Consider the following 16354-nt stretch of genomic DNA (forward strand, 5'->3'; position numbering starts at 1 on the left):
CTGTTGCTGTCACAGTTTGTTCATGTGTGGTTGTCGGTCCTGGTAAGTTATAGGGTTGGGGCCCCGTCTCCTCGATGTCTCACTTCTCATCACTTGTCTTTCATTCTTGTCTGTTTTCGTGTTGTTTTGGAGGTCGGCCATTGCTGATAGAAGCTGTCGGTTGACTTTGGGTAGGATGTTGTAGGCTGATCAGGAAGGGTGGATGAGAGTCACACATGAACATACCTTCTGTCTGCAAGAATAAAAGGGGGGGTGAAGAGTACATTACCCACTAGGGCTTGAAACAGGTTTAGTCTGTTATAATAAGCATTGTAGAACACTGAGCAATCAGGAAGTTTCAAACATGCTTAAAAAAAAAAAAAAAAAAAAAAAAAACACACATCAAGACATCGTGATCCACAAAACACCGAATATTTGGATGTAATTAAATAGATGTGGGTAATATGCATCTTTTACTTAAAAGTTACAGATAGCTTTGTTTTTAATTTTGTAAATGCATTTTGAAATAACTTCTGCTTGAAGTTATTTTGTTGCCAGCTGCAGTTTAAGATAAAATTAAAAAATGCAGTGCATATTGTTTTCTGTTTTGGAGTGAGCAGTCAGTGATTGTGAGCACATAAGTGGCTGTGCACAGGGGAAACGCCACACATATCACAGACGTGCATGATATTTATGTAGCAGAAGCAGGTTACGGTAACCATGCAGGAACATGCAGTGACACGGACAGACCGTTCTGTGAGCAGAAGCCTCCTGATTCTCCACTGCAACATAAAAGCATGTCAACTTCTTCAACAGAAGACAGTTTTGAGCCCTTCACTGATACATTTTAGCTTTGTGGACAAGTGTGGTAGTAACAGATTTCTGGAATCCACACAGAAATTGGGGCCCAAAACCTGTAATGGGAGACCGGATTTAGACCACTAAAGCTTAACTGGCTGGATTATTGCAGATTTCAGACTAAAGACCAAAAGTTCTAACAGACGTTGGCATGAAAACCGCCCGGGAGTCAAACAGGCTGCAATTTGATCAATTAGTTAAATACTTGTCTACAGCTGGAGATTATTTACAGTCATTAATTTACTAATGACTACAAATTACTAAGTCATTTCCTTCCCACTGTAGCCAAGTGCTTGCTCACAGGGGGTCGTTTTGACCATTGGGGTTTTACATAATTATTGTATGGCCTTGCCTTACAATATAAAGCGCCTTGGGGCAACTGTTTGTTGTGATTTGGCGCTATATAAAAAAATTGATTGATTGATTAATGAAAAACCTGAATCCAAAGTACTAAAGAACCAGGAATGGACTTTGCAAACTACAGGAGCTCAACTTGCAGAAAGCAGCTATCTGTGTTCAAAGGTCAGGAAGAAGAAAAGTCAAAGCCACAGTGAGGCACCAGAACCAGACGTTTCCCACCACACCCCAGTGAGTTAGAACGTTACCCTTCTCTGTGTCCTCTGCAGCAGGTACAAGGGAAACCTCTGTCAAAACATACAGCTCAGGTGTTTTCTCAGCAGGCTTTATGTAGATTAAGAGAGAACCTTAAAAAAATAAAAACATACTTCCATTGCTACCTACCTGGAATTGCTCCGAGGCTGGAGTTATCGAAGAACTGTCTGGGACAGTTTCTGGACAGCAGTTCTGAGCCTGCACGGCCCTCAAAGAATCCTATTTTGGGGGAGTTGAGCGAGACCTTTGGAGACTCCAAGGGCCTTATGGGAGAGTCCAGGATCTTGGCTGCACTCAGCGGTTTCTTGGGAAGACTGAGAAGGTCAGCGGGGTTGGCAGTCTCAGAGTGGTCCCTCTTTTTGGGAGTGTGGGGGGACAGAGGTCTGTCCCCATCAGTGCGGTTCCTCCCCTTCAGCTTGATGGCTCTGTTCTTCCATTTGGTGACCTCAACTTGCTGACTGGCTGCAGAGCTGGAAAAGTGGAACAGCAGAAGAGAAGAAGCCATAAATCCCGTTATACCTGAAACAGTTTGAGTGTCCGTCGTGGTCGCGTCTCTACCTTTCCAGCTCAGTTATCCGCTGCTGAAGCTGCTTGACTTCCTCTTCCAGTTTGTCTTTGGCCAGAAGAACGCTGTTCTTGATCATCAGACCCTTTGGATCGGTCAGTCTGGCATGAAGGTCTTTACCCTGCAGGACTGATTCCAACACATCTGTGTTAGAGTCTACATTTATTAAAAAAAAAAAAAAAAAAAAAATGTTTGAGGGTCTGCTCCTTTCTCTGCCCCTGACCAAGGCAGCGCCTCTACATCTGGAGTTGGTCCCCGGGCGCGGGACTGTGGATGCATACTGGCCCTAGTGGTTGGATTGTGTCTAACTGTAATTAGGATGGTTAAACGCCGAGGACAAGTTCTGTTGTATATGTGCAATGTCAAAGTTTCTATTCTATGTAAAAGGCACCAAAACAAAAAACAGCTGTGCAGATCTCTACTGGATCTTGCTCCATTTCCTTCATGTCAGACTGTAATCTCTAACATCCTGCAGAGAATGTAAAACCTCAAACAGCTCGAGAAGCTCAATGCTTCATGAGGATTGTTTGCCATTTGTTTAGCTTCACTGAAGCTCTCAGACACAAGGAGGTCATGAGGTCGTCGTTTCTGCGTGCAGACTTACACGACTCCTCTTCCTGCTGCTGGGACTTCCTCAGAGTCTCCTTCAGCTTCCTCACAGCCTCCTCCTTGTTCCTGAGGATCACATTCATCTTCTCCATCCTGACAGAAAGGAAACAGACTTCACATCTCTGCAGAACTCACAGGTCTGAGGAAGGGCTCAAATGAAGTTTTGACTCTTACTCCTCCTGGTGTTTGGTGGATGCAGAAGTTAACTTTAATTCCAGCTGGAACACTTTATTCTGCAGGTTTCCAGCTCAGCTGCATCAGGTGATGCATTTTCTGCAAAAAGAGGAAATCCATGAAAACTGCTCTGAAGTCAAGCCTTTACAAACACACAATCAGCCTTTGAGGTTTCGCTGGTTCTGTGAAGATGAAGGAAAAAAAGAAAAGAAAAAAGGAACAGAGTTGGAATCAAACCCTCCATGTCCCGGAAGGCCACCTGCTGGCTGTAAAAGTGATGATTTAGTTTGGCAACATTGAAGGATCTGGCTGTCTGCCCGGGTGGTTGCCATCCAGGTGCGCTCCGTGCACACCTCCAGACCTGACTGAAGGGTTTACAAACTCCTGACTTTTGTTGCAGTTTTCTACTTTGTGGCCTGAACGTTCAGTAAAGTTTTTGTAAATGATTTCTAACAAACTCGAACAAGATGAAATTCTTCAAAGGTGATTTTTGAAAAATTCCCACGATACTGTGCACGTGTGCTCACATCATGACATTTGATATGAAACGATGTTTCTCTTCATAAATTTGATGCTGCGCCAGCGGGACGTCAAACAAACCTCAGACTGGCGCAGTTTGATCTTCAGGGACTGGATCGCGTTCTCTTTCTCGCCAACTTGTGCGCGGGTGTCCTGGAGCTCAGTCTGGAGCAGCTGGGTGGCCTCTTTGTGGTTGGAGATCCTTTTGTGGGCTTTGACCTGAGCCTCCTCCAGCTGCTTGTTTTGGACTTGCAGAATCTTAAAGACACACACATTTGCCAACAGATTTCTCAGATTGAAAGTTAATAACCTGCAGTAATCAGCACATGAAGAGAACGGTGGCACGTGTACCTTCATTTTTTCCTCAGACTCTTGTAGTTTGAGAAGAAGCTGCTGAGTGTCTTTCAGCAGGATGACCTCAGTCTTCAGTGGCGCCCCCTCCAGGCTCTGTAGCAGAGTGCAGTTCTTACTCCTCTGCTCCTGCCGCCGAGCGTCAGCCTGAGTTTTCATCAGTGTCACCTCCTGACACAGGACGCTCTGCTCCTCACTGATGGACTGCAGCAGACAGACGATAAAACCATGAGTCACGGAAGAAACCTGCCTCACGTCAGCCAGGGTCAAAGTGTCAGAGCAGGTCAGGGTCGTCCTGAGGGACACGAAAAACAGCAGCAAGCTCAAACTAAATTAGAGACCAACGCGTGGGCATGATCTGATAACCTGCTCGAGGCCTGATGAACAACAACACATCTCAGGGTGGGGGAGTTCAGTGTTACAACCAGACAAAAGCCAACCAGCAGACACCCCCCCAAACCGAGACCAAGAGCCAACCGGCAGACCTTTTAAATGTGGCAAAACTAAGATCTTTTAACCAGGCTCAAGACGTTTTCATGCTTCTTACTCCATATCTCTGTAATCGCTGTGACAGTCGTGAACCTTTCAAAGCTGTCGGGGTCGGTGGGCATCACAATGCAATTCACTGGCAGAACAGTAGGGGGAGCAATGTTTTACATAAAGAATGGCCCACTATCCCATGAGTCATTGATTGTGAAACCAGAAAAGTGAGATTACAGAAATTCTGTATCTGGCAGTTCAATCACAGACCACGTACGTCGTCTTGAAGTGTAGTTACAATTTTTGTCTTTTTTTTCATTTGCCTTGAATTTCCTGTGTGTGGGGGGGTGTTAGGTCAGGTTACGCAGACGAGCTCAGGTGGATCACAGCAGCTCAGAGGGCTCCGTGTGGCTCCGGAGGAGCATGAACATGTCAACTCTGATCTTTGTCATGTCAGTTGTTCTGTGTATATTCACACGTTACAGTGAACACAGTGATGTTAATCTGGAATAAAGGTGCAGTATGGATTCACTGTGTCACTTTGGTGAAGCATGAATCTTTATCATCTTGATCAACATTAACTGACAGCCCTGATTTTAAAGACATTTTAAAATATGTTGACAAATAAATGAAAACAAAACTTATTACATTTAATTATAAAATGCATAAAGTTTCTAAACAATTAAATAGTGCTCACAGCAGCGTGGAGCAGAGTTTATTCGAATAGAATGGATCAAATCTCGGCTACAGCTTCAAATGTGCCTTCTGACAAACTGTCGGTGAAACTTCACATCTTATTTTTAAGAAAATTCTTCTGTTCCACCATGAAGCTGTTTAAACAGTGATGCAGCAGACAGAAGCTGCACTGTGCTTTGTTCCTAAAAACCACAGAACCTTATACAGTCTGGGTGTTTTGGTGGCTTCCCTCACTGGTCTCCTTACTGCAGTCAGTTTATTTATTATTCTTTTAAATTAAGTCTTTCAGAATCAGGGTGCCAGTTAACGCGGCTTTTCTTCAATCAGTCGTAGTTTTCGAGTTTGAAACCCAGTAGGCTGACGACTCCTGGGTGAGCGCTACCTGCAGAGACGCCTTTATGCGTGTTGACGATGCAGTCCGACGGTTCAGTTCACAGCTCAGGATGGCGTCCAGCTCACTGCAGTCCACGGGGCGTTTGGTCCGCTCCGCAAGCAGCCGCTCGTCAAATCGCTCCATCTCACTGATCTCAGCAGAGAGCATGCTGGGAACCGACACCATGACCGACCAGAGCTTCACCAAATTACTCTCCATTTTCTGCAACACACATCATGAAGCACATCAGAGCCGTGAGACAGACACTGCAGACGAGGACAAGCAGAATGGAGGAAACATCTGTTCTTCTCCGCTCCTCGCCTTTGAGCGGCAGCGCTGACCTGAAGGTAGAGACGCCTCTTGTCCAGCAGCGCTGCCAGCCTGCGTGCCCACAGCGGGCTGAGGTCTTCGTCTTTGACATAGAATTCTGCAGCCTGGACTCTGCACAGCAGCACGTCCTGCAACCGCTGCTCCTCAAAAACAGCCACGTCGTTGCTGACCAGCTGCTCAAACAGACTCTTGTAGCCTCGAGTCCAAACCACCAAGTTGTCCTGACAACAGATTTTATTTAAAAAAAAATCCTTAAGATCAAAGTATGAAACACTTCCATGAAACCACTATAAATATATAAAGTTTTGCCATTTACTGCAATATTTGCCACAAACTGCTGAGGTTCGATTTCACACACGGCCTCGTAGAGCTTGACGGTGCGTCTGGGAAGCGAGGCCCAGTCCTCCTGGTCTTTGGAACCCTGGACTCCTGAGGCCTTGTTGATGGATGTGGAGTTGTACTTTGAGCAAAGCTCCATGAACACCTGGTATCTCTGGAAGGTGTCCTGCAGTCAAACACATTTAAAGGTGTCAGTTATGACAGTGTCTTTAGCTGAGGTTTCCCATGATGCTGTGCTGCAGAACGACTGACGATGGTACCTGGAGCTGCAGTGTGGAATCTTCAAGCTCTGATGATCTTGTTAGCTCCTCGGCGGTTTTGTTTGTATCAGCGAGTAACTGTGGAAGTAAGGGGGGTGGGGGGGTGTGGAAGAGTCAAACGTCACAGTGAGGACAGACTTAAAGCTTCACTGAAGCTGGAGTCTGGAGACAAACCTGCTGTGTTTTTCCATCCTCATCTTTAGTGCGAGTCTGCTGCAACGTTTCCAGCTGCTCCTCAAGCTGCTGCAGCTGATGGAATGTTCACAATCCACGTTAAAAAAAAAGCTCCCAATCCCACAGACCTCAGAATATCAAGAATCAGTTTTTAACATTTACTGGAACACTGACAGCTACTTTGAGAATGTATTTCACAGACTATACGTCAGATTTTTGTTTTTCCTGTAAGCAGAATTCACATTTTAATGCCGTCTCCCTGGGGAAGTTTTTAACAAAAGACAAACTCAGTGACGTGCACACCACAGCGTGCCGTTACTTAACATAAAGACATTTAAATGACAAAAATAAACTGACAAAAACATGCCATGGACAACATATTAGATGTTATTTACTGCAAATGAACAGATTTCTGGCCCACAGCTTTTGAAACGCAACCACAAAAATAGGAGTCAGTTTAATTCCCCCCCATCAGCCATTTAATACTTATTATTGCAGTATTTTTTTATTCATGGGAAAACCTCATATAAACCTTTATTAACAACAACAGCAGCAGCATGAAAATAATAATGCTGGAGATCCCCCCCCATTTACCCTGCCCCCCACTCCCAGAAATAACAGACTGATCATCCCTGTGCTGTTTATCTGCAGGCCTGCACAGCCCCATTCCAATATATCTATTGGACAGTAAACATAGTTTTGCCCATTTGTCCAGTTGACTCCTTCACTTCTTACAGAAGTATTTTTCTCCCTTTGCTTTTTGTTGTTGTTTATGCACCAGTGACACCAGATCAAATTCCTTGTATGCGAGATTAGAATTTGATTCTGAAAACAAACCTGTTCCATCCGGTCATGCAGCTCCGCTCCGAGTTGCTTCTTGTCCTGTCTCAGAGCCTTCAGGGCCTCTTGCAGCTCTTCTCGCGCCTCACTCAGACTCCTCACTTTGGAGAGCAGCTCCTCCTTCTCCTCTGATGATTTCTGAAGACTCGTCACCTTCTCAAACAGACCGTCTCTTTCTGCTTCAGTCATGTTCAACTTCTCAGTTAAAGTCATCGCCTGTTCACAAGTGATCAGAAAAGTTAGAAAAATTACACCATAAAAAAAAAAAAAAAAAAAAAAAAAAAAAAAAAATCTAAACTAAGGGCCCTTGGGCAAGGTCCTTAATCCCCTATTGCTCCCTGAGTGTCTTGCATGGCAGCACCTTCACATCGGGTGACAGGCATTATTGTAAAGCGCTTTGAGGGGCTGATGCAGATGGAAAAGTGCTACATAAATGCAGACCACTTACCAATTTGTGTAACGGATTTTCACTCACATGGGACAAAACGTTCCATCCCATCACAATACATTTCTATTAAAACCCCTCTCATGTACTGGACAGAGCAGTCTGGACGTGCCCAGTAACAAAAGGTACGAAATGAAGTTCAGCACTCAGTCAAGTGTCAAGTCTCAGACCTGACTTTGTTGTTTTTTTTGTGAAAGTGGACCTTTGTCAGCACAGTTTTTGGTGTCTAGGGATGCCTTCTGGAGGTTTTTTTTTTTTTAAATGACCATTTTCTCACCCTGATCCTCCCCCCAGTTTAGTTGTTCTGCTTAATATGTGTATTTGTATTTTTGTTTGTATATTTTCACCTTTAACCAAAATCTATGTCACAACCTTCATGTGTGTTTGATCAGATACTAACCACAAAAGCCATAGTTAATCACTTTCATGTAGTCCACAGGCCCAAAGACAGTTCAATGGGAACTACAACCCCAGGCAAAAATTATGGAATCACCGGCCTCGGAGGATGTTCATTCAGTTGTTTAATTTTGTAGGAAAAAAAAGCAGATCACAGACATGACACAAAACTAAAGTCATTTCAAATGGCAACTTTCTGGCTTTAAGAAACACTAAGAAATCAAGAAAAAAAAATTGTGGCAGTCAGTAACAGTTACTTTTTTAGACCAAGCAGAGGGGAAAAATATGGACTCACTCAATTCTGAGGAATAAATTATGGAATCACTCTGTAAATTTTCATCCCCAAAATTAACACCTGCATCAAATCAGATCTGCTCGTTAGTCTGCATCTAAAAAGGAGTGATCACACCTTGGAGAGCTGTTGCACCAAGTGGACTGACATGAATCATGGCTCCAACATGAGAGATGTCAATTGAAACAAAGGAGAGGATTATCAAACTCTTAAAAGAGGGTAAATCATCACACAATGTTGCAAAAGATGTTGGTTGTTCACAGTCAGCTGTGTCTAAACTCTGGACCAAATACAAACATGGGAAGGTTGTAAAGGCAAACATACTGGTAGACCAAGGAAGACATCAAAGCATCAAGACAGAAAACTTAAAGCAATATGTCTCAAAAATCGAAAATGCACAACAAAACAAATGAGGAACGAATGGGAGGAAACTGGAGTCAATGTCTGTGACCGAACTGTAAGAAACCGCCTAAAGGAAATGGGATTTACATACAGAAAAGCTAAACGAAAGCCATCATTAACACCTAAACAGAAAAAAAACAAGGTTACAATGGGCTAAAGAAAAGCAATCGTGGACTGTGGATGAAAGTCATATTCAGTGATGAATCTCGAATCTGCATTGGACAAGGTGATGATGCCGGAACTTTTGTTTGGTGCCGTTCCAATGAGATTTATAAAGATGACTGCCTGAAGAGAACATGTAAATTTCCACAGTCATTGATATGGGGCTGCACTGGGGTGATGGCTGTCATTACATCATCAATAAATGCTTCAATAAAAGTTTACATTGATATTTTGGACAATTGAAAGGATGTTTGGGGATGATGAAATCATTTTTCAAGATGATAATGCATCTTGCCATAGAGCAAAAACTGTGAAAACGTTCCTTGCAAAAAGACACATAGGATCAATGTCATGGCATAGGGTCAATGTCAACGAGCAGATCTGATTTGATGCAGGTTTTAGTTTGGGGGATTACATCAATAAATGCACAAGTTTGTTGATATTTTGGACACTTTTCTTATCCCATCAATTGAAAGGATGTTTGGGGATGATGAAATCATTTTTCAAGATAATGCATCTTGCCATAGAGCAAAAACTGTGAAAACATTCCTTGCAAAAAGACACATAGGGTCAATGTCATGGCCTGCAAATAGTCCGGATCTTAATCCAATTGAAAATCTTTGGTGGAAGTTGAAGAAAATGGTCCATGACAAGGCTCCAACCTGCAAAGCTGATCTGGCAACAGCAATCAGAGAAAGTTGGAGCCAGATTGATGAAGAGTACTGTTTGTCACTCATTAAGTCCATGCCTCAGAGACTGCAAGCTGTTACAAAAGCCAGAGGTGGTGCAACAAAATACTAGCGATGTGTTGGAGCGTTCTTTTGTTTTTCATGATTCCATAATTTTTTCCTCAGAATTGAGTGATTCCATATTTTTTTTCCTCTGCTTGGTCTAAAAAAGTAACCGTTACTGACTGCCACAATTTTATATCTTGATTTCTTAGTGTTTCTTAAAGCCAGAAAATTGCCATTTGAAATGACTTTAGTTTTGTGTCATGTCTGATCTGCTTTTTTTCTACAAAATTAAACAACTGAATGAACATCCTCCAAGGCCAGTGATTCCATAATTTTTGCCAGGGGTTGTAAAAGAAACATACAGTCCTGCCTCAGTGGACCATGACCTACACAAACGTATGGTGGCCATCCAGGGTGACAGCTGTAGTTAAAATTGGTACAATTTTATTAAAAAGGAATGCAAAATATTGGTTTAGCTAAAAGAACTGTGTTGAATGTTTGGTCTCCACAGTAAGAGGTCAAACAAGGTCTATGTCCATAGGCTTCGATGATATGTTACCCTGTAACATGACAGATGGTGCAAACTATCATTTGTAAAAACCTGCTAACTCAACCTATAATCTGGACCAGACCGACAGCACATGTTCATCCTCTCACCTTATTCATGTTGTGCTGCAGCTCCTTCTCCAGCTCCACCTTCTGCTCCGTCGCAGTCTGCAGCTCCTTCTCCAGCTCCACCTTCTGCTCCGTCGCAGTCTGCAGCTCCTTCTCCAGCTCCACCTTCTGCTCCGTCGCAGTCTGCAGCTCCTTCTCCAGCTCCACCTTCTGCTCCGTCGCAGTCTGCAGCTCCTTCTCCAGCTCCACCTTCTGCTCCGTCGCAGTCTGCAGCTCCTTCTCCAGCTCCACCTTCTGCTCCGTCGCAGTCTGCAGCTCCTTCTCCAGCTCCACCTTCTGCTCCGTCGCAGTCTGCAGCTCCTTCTCCAGCTCCACCTTCTGCTCCGTCGCAGTCTGCAGCTCCTTCTCCAGCTCCACCTTCTGCTCCGTCGCAGTCTGCAGCTCCTTTTTCTGCTCCATCACAGTCTGCAGCGCAGTCTGCAGCTCCACCTTCTGCAGCTCCACCTTCTGCTCCGTCGCAGTCTGCAGCTCAGTCTGCAGCTCCACCTTCTGCTCCGTGGCAGTCTGCAGCTCCACCTTCTGCAGCTGCTTCTCCAGCTCCACCTTCTGCTCCGTCACAGTCTGCAGCTTCTTCAACTGCACGACCTGCTGATGCAAAATGTTGGACATAGTTTTGACTGTATGTGCTATGTGATCAAAAGTGGCGCATACATTAAACATCACGACCACCAAGTGTGACACAAACGTGTCAATGACCTGAACTCGAACCTCAGTCTGAAGCGTTTCCTTCTCCTCCAGCTGGGTGTGGAGCTGCATCTTCTCCTGCCTCACACCCTCCAGTGTATCTTTCTCCTGGCTGAGGTGTGTCACTTTGAGCAGCAGCTTCTCGATCTCCTCTGATGACTCCTGTAAGTGCATGGTCTTAGACAGAAGACCGCCTCTCTCTGCTTCAGCACTTCTCAGGTTCTCGGTTAGTTTCTTCATCTGTGAACAGGTGAGGTGTAGAGCAGTAAGAAGGTTCATTCCACTGACCAAAGAAAGTTCATAAGAGACACTGAAGGCCGCTTCAGGACATTAACCTGTTCATCAAAAGAACATTCCTTCTCTTTGCTCAGCTTCTCCAAATAACAGCGTGCCTCCTTTTCTTCACGCAGCTCTTCTTGAACCGCTCTCAGAGAGTCTTGAGTTGAGGAAACCTTGAAATGTACAACCAGACCAACGTTAAGTAATGAAATATCAGTTGATTTATTCCTGTACCAGCTTGGAGTGAAACTGCTAAAACTGACGTTCATTCTCTCACCATGTTCACAAACCAGCTTCTCCTGGTTCCCAATCATCTGAGGCAGCAGAGGAACAAAAACTAGCGCACCACACTCAGAGTGCAAACTTCCACCAACACTAGTTTATAATTCCACAAATTTTTAACTTGGAAAAAATTTTCAAGGTCAAAGTCCTGTTTGAAGGGACTTCTCATAAGAAAATATACTATATATCTCAATCAAAAGGGCTTTTCAATATTAAAAATCCACTAAACCCGCAATCTAGATCAGAAGTGGCTTAAAGTCTGTTCATTGAGAGTGTCAGTTTGCAGCTCATTGTCACAAATGACAGTGATTGAGGCACGTTTGATTAAGATATAATGTAAAATATACATTAAATGGGGTTTTCAATGTTAAATTTAAATGGCCACAAAATCCGCAATCTAGATCAGATCAAACTGTCTGTTGATAAATGATACCATCCTACATAACACACTGAAATATGAAAGAAATTTGAGCTTCTTTGAGAGTTATGAATTTTTGAAAAGTCAGTGTTAAGGACAGGGATTTTTCCAATTTTCCAGTTTTGTGGGCTCCAGGCTGTTAAACAAAAATGGGAGAAAACCTCCGCCAATGAAACAAAAACAGCCCCAATGAGATATATATATATATATATATATATATATATATATAATTTCTACCTCATTTCTTGTGTCTTGTACTGTTACAAGTATTATTATTGCTTATCCTTGCGCACAATGTTTGATGAACATTTTCCTCTACTTGCACCCACCTTGTGTGTTTTCTTAAGAGCTGACGTAACGTGAATTTCTCCTCTGTGAGATCAATAAAGTTTATCTATCTAAACAGCTCCAGTTTGTCAGTGAGCCATCAAGGAAAATAAAACAACCCTAAGCAATCAGGAGCTTAATTGCAAAAAAAAAAAATAAATTATTGATTATTCCAGGTGAGGAACAGGAATTCTTGAGCTGTTTTTCTTCACTGTCATAATCTATATTTTAAAATAAGGTTCCAATTTGATTACCGGTACTTTCCCTGCGTGATGCTGAATGGAGCCGTGTTCAAGCTCCAGTGGGCCAGACTTTGGGAAATAACTCACCAGTTCTATTTTCTCCTGGAGGGCCTTCCTGAGCTGGTTCACCTCCTCCTTTGACCTGTTCAGGTGTTGCTCAAGCTGCTGGACCTGAGCCACAACCCAAGAAAACTGTCAAATACTTTGTTTTTGCAGTAGACTGTGTGAGCACACAAATGAAACGTGCGTGACCACACGTTCTTCCATCAGAGCCAGTGAGGCACGTACGCACAGAGGATCACCTCACCTGTTCCACCCTGTCCTCCAGCTGGGCTCCGAGCTGGAGCTCCTCCTGTCTCAGAACTTCCAGCTCCTCCTCACCTCGTCCGGATGTCTGAAGGCTGGTTGTCTTCTCAAACAGCAGAGCAGCTCTTTCTGCTCGCACACTTTCAAGCTCCTCTCTTAAAGATTTAATCTACACACATTGAGTGGATTATTAAAAAAAAAAAAAAAAAAAAAAAAAAAAAAAAAAAAAAATCCAGACTGAAATGTTTTCATGGTCAAATCAATCTGTGCACCATTGACATTTTTCTAGAAACCCTTTTGTGATGGTTTCCCAAAGGCTAAGGTAAAGGACAGTTAAAGCAAATTGTTCTCCTGCTGAACAGATTCTACTTCACTCACTAACCGCTGCTGCTGTTTTCTAACGGAGCGTCATAGAGATAGACTTCAACCTGCACATATTTAAATAGTTCAGGATAAACACATTTTAAGGGCACAGCGTTTAACTCATTTGACACCAATTAAAATCTCAGCCCTGTAGCTAAGAACTCACAACGAGGGGGATTCTGGAGGGATTCTTATGATTGAAATTACACTGATTCCCCCCCCCCCCATTTTGTTGTTTAATGTGTGTATTTATTTCATTCTTTATGGTGAAACTAGAGCTTCTGAACAAGCCCCCAGTCGCCTCCCTGTGGTCAGGATTTGTCAATAAACATGTGATGTGTGTACAGTTGTGATGTCACACCGTCATGGACACCTCATTCTCTTAACTTCAGTGTGCGCGCGCTGCTTACGCACCATGTTTACTCTGGTTGAAGGGTATCAAATAAAATATCCCTACATATCTCCATTTGTTACTTCATCTGTAGCTCACACTCTTACATTCCATTTCTTAGGCCAGACATTTTGTATTATTTGGTCAATTGGTGTTTGATTATTTAGTGTTTGTACACAGGTATTTCACACATTCAAAATTCCTCAAAATAGGGGAAAAGTGTCTTCAACAACAATAACAGAGGTTAAAGCTGAAGAAGAGACCTTCATCTGGTCCAGAGACTCCAGCATAACATCACCTGCTTCTAAATAAAAGGCTCTTTAAACAGCAACTATTTTTTTAAGCCGTTTCACTTTATGTTTTAACAATAAATGAATGGATCATTAAAAATGTCCATGAAATCAAAGTCAAAAGACATTTGCAGAGGTAGAAGCTCTCTACTTATTGTGGATAATTTTAAAACATTCACAATCACTCGTCAACTTCATATTTTAGAAATTATTCTGTCCTGATCACAACATTAAAGGCAATCACAAATTTTGATGAAATTACAAGTTGAAATGACTCAATTAAAAAAAAAAATCATGAGGTTTATGTCACAGAAATCCTACTTTACAATCACACTGCAGTCATTCTTAAATTATCTCCTGTTGCATTTCTAATAAGCATTTGTATTTGTCTATTATTTATTTGTCTAAAAATAAATCTCCAAGGTTACAGGTGGTTTTAAATTACATTTATAATAAACATTTGTATTTACAGTGTCTGCTTTTCTGGTTGAAATGAGACATGAATAATCTACCAAACTTAAAAAGTATAAATTTCCATGTTATTTTATTTGTCTAAAAATAAATCTCCAAGGTTACATGTGGTTTTAATTTACAGATGAAGAAAGGTTTCTAAAGAACCTTTTATTTATTTAGCTATTTTAATTACGTTCTAAACTTTTTTTTTTTTTAAACCGTAATCAGAAGTTTTGAGGTTAAAAAAACATTTGCAAGGATTTTTCTTCAGAAAACTGCTCTATAAATGAGCAGTCCAGTGACACATTTCTGTTTTGTAGAGATCAGTGGTTTCTGCACTGATCTGTTTTGTACAGATCAGTGGTTTCTGCCATTAGTCTTCCATGTTTTGGTCCGACACGCCGTTCCTATTGGACAGCACAAAGCTACATCACAACTCAGAGCGGCAAAAGTTGGGTTGAAGTTTGACAGTGTCAGCTTGCCGACAAGCAGCAATGGCCGCTCCCGTCAGAAGCGTCGCTTTAGCTCGGCTTTTAACGCCTCTAAAAAGCAACGCGTCTCATTGAAAATAATGCTTTGCATCCGGTGTGAAAGGCCCTAAAGTGTGAAATGGCAAACAGAATTTATTTTTCATTTATCACTGGTTATGACGGAGCATTTAGTGTCGGCGGGGGTGGACTAAAATTGGAATTTAAATTTATTTTAAAATGCCAAAAAAAAATCGTGTCGACAGGTCCGTAAACCATAAAATAAAAAAGTCTGGCCTTACCGTCATTATTCCTGACAGGGAGGGGAATCCCCACAGCCTGTTTAAATACATTTGCATATTTAAATGGGGCGTGGCCAGGGAAGTGTTTGGTATTTCTGCACGTGCGCTCAATTCCACATTCAGCGGAATGTACAAACAGAACGTGCTTGGATCCATGCGTATAAACATTTTGATACACCTGAATTTTTTTTTGTGTTTGGCAGTTTCTGAGTTTTGGCGTATGCCATGATTCAGTAGGAAACTCCTGCAAGTCTTTGCAGCCCCTGGGGAAGGCCTCAACACCCCTAAACAGGTTTGCCAGAGACGAACTCAAACACAAACATCAGAAATGACCAACTGCTGAAGAAGGAAACTGTTGTCGTTGCTTGACAACATCAGCAACAGTAAATACAATCTATGACTATTCAAAACAAGAGCTGAACTAAACAACAACCATAACTCAGCTGTTCACATACAAACCTGCACTTCCAGCTGATCTCGACTCTGGTGACTGGTTCTTTCCAGCTTCAAGTTTCTTTGTGTCTGCTCTTGGAGTTCTTCTTGAAGGGAACGAAGCAGCTCTCGACTCTCTGCAACCTAGAAAGGGACAAAAAAACCAAACCCGTTAAACCTGCAGTGATGGACTTTAGGTTAACTAAGAGAGTTCTGGTCACCGTCTGCACACGGCGCTGAAGTTCTCCCTCTAACTGATCCTTCTGCTCGTTCACAACTTGCAGAGTTTCATGAAGCTGCTCAAGCTGCAAAGAGAAATGAGATTAGAAACTCAAAACACCAAAAATGCTCCACAGAGCTGCAGAACATGAAGGTTATTCCTCTGACCTCTTGCTGCAGCTCTTTTGTTTGGTGTTCTTGTAGTTCATGCTGGTTACATCCAGCCTGGACAACCTGAAAAAGAAGAAAAAAAAAAAATCATGTTTATTCTTCAGTTTTTCTTTCTGAACAAACACTGAATCATTGATGTGGAGGAGAAATGTCTTCACCATTTCCATCTTTTCCTCCAGCTCTGCTTTGAGCTGGTTCTTCTGCTCTCTCAGTGCCTCCAGCACCCCCTGCAGCTCATCTCGCTCCTCGCCGAGAGACGCCACTTTGGCGAGCAGCTCGTCCACATCTCCTCGGTCTGCGGGACCGCCGGACGTCCTCTCAGACAGCAGACCGTCTCTCTCCGCTCGCACACGTTCCAGATGCTCAGTCAGACTCCTCAGCTGTCACAGTGGGAGGAGTTTCATGACAAGGAGTTAGAACACAGAATCCGTTTCAAAGTTTAATTCTTCACTTTAAATTCTGG

At 42.8% G+C, this 16354-nt stretch overlaps 1 protein-coding gene across 1 annotated transcript in view; it reads right to left on the minus strand.

Moving 5' to 3' along the window:
- LOC117503536 (centromere-associated protein E-like) overlaps positions 1-16354 on the minus strand; it is a 34414-nt gene that overhangs the window by 1663 nt on the left and 16397 nt on the right. The window contains 22 exon segments of the mRNA XM_034162797.1: positions 1579-1919; positions 2008-2143; positions 2619-2716; positions 2798-2864; positions 2867-2927; positions 3398-3574; positions 3668-3871; positions 5226-5438; positions 5558-5767; positions 5863-6051; positions 6146-6223; positions 6320-6394; positions 7157-7375; positions 10248-10853; positions 10974-11189; positions 11285-11401; positions 12585-12668; positions 12805-12972; positions 15529-15645; positions 15723-15806; positions 15889-15954; positions 16050-16271. Of these exon segments, the coding sequence (XP_034018688.1) occupies positions 1579-1919; positions 2008-2143; positions 2619-2716; positions 2798-2864; positions 2867-2927; positions 3398-3574; positions 3668-3871; positions 5226-5438; positions 5558-5767; positions 5863-6051; positions 6146-6223; positions 6320-6394; positions 7157-7375; positions 10248-10853; positions 10974-11189; positions 11285-11401; positions 12585-12668; positions 12805-12972; positions 15529-15645; positions 15723-15806; positions 15889-15954; positions 16050-16271 (3748 nt within the window).

The sequence above is a fragment of the Thalassophryne amazonica genome, chromosome 21 (genome assembly GCF_902500255.1).
Source record: "Thalassophryne amazonica chromosome 21, fThaAma1.1, whole genome shotgun sequence".
Classification (NCBI taxonomy): Eukaryota; Metazoa; Chordata; class Actinopteri; order Batrachoidiformes; family Batrachoididae; genus Thalassophryne; species Thalassophryne amazonica.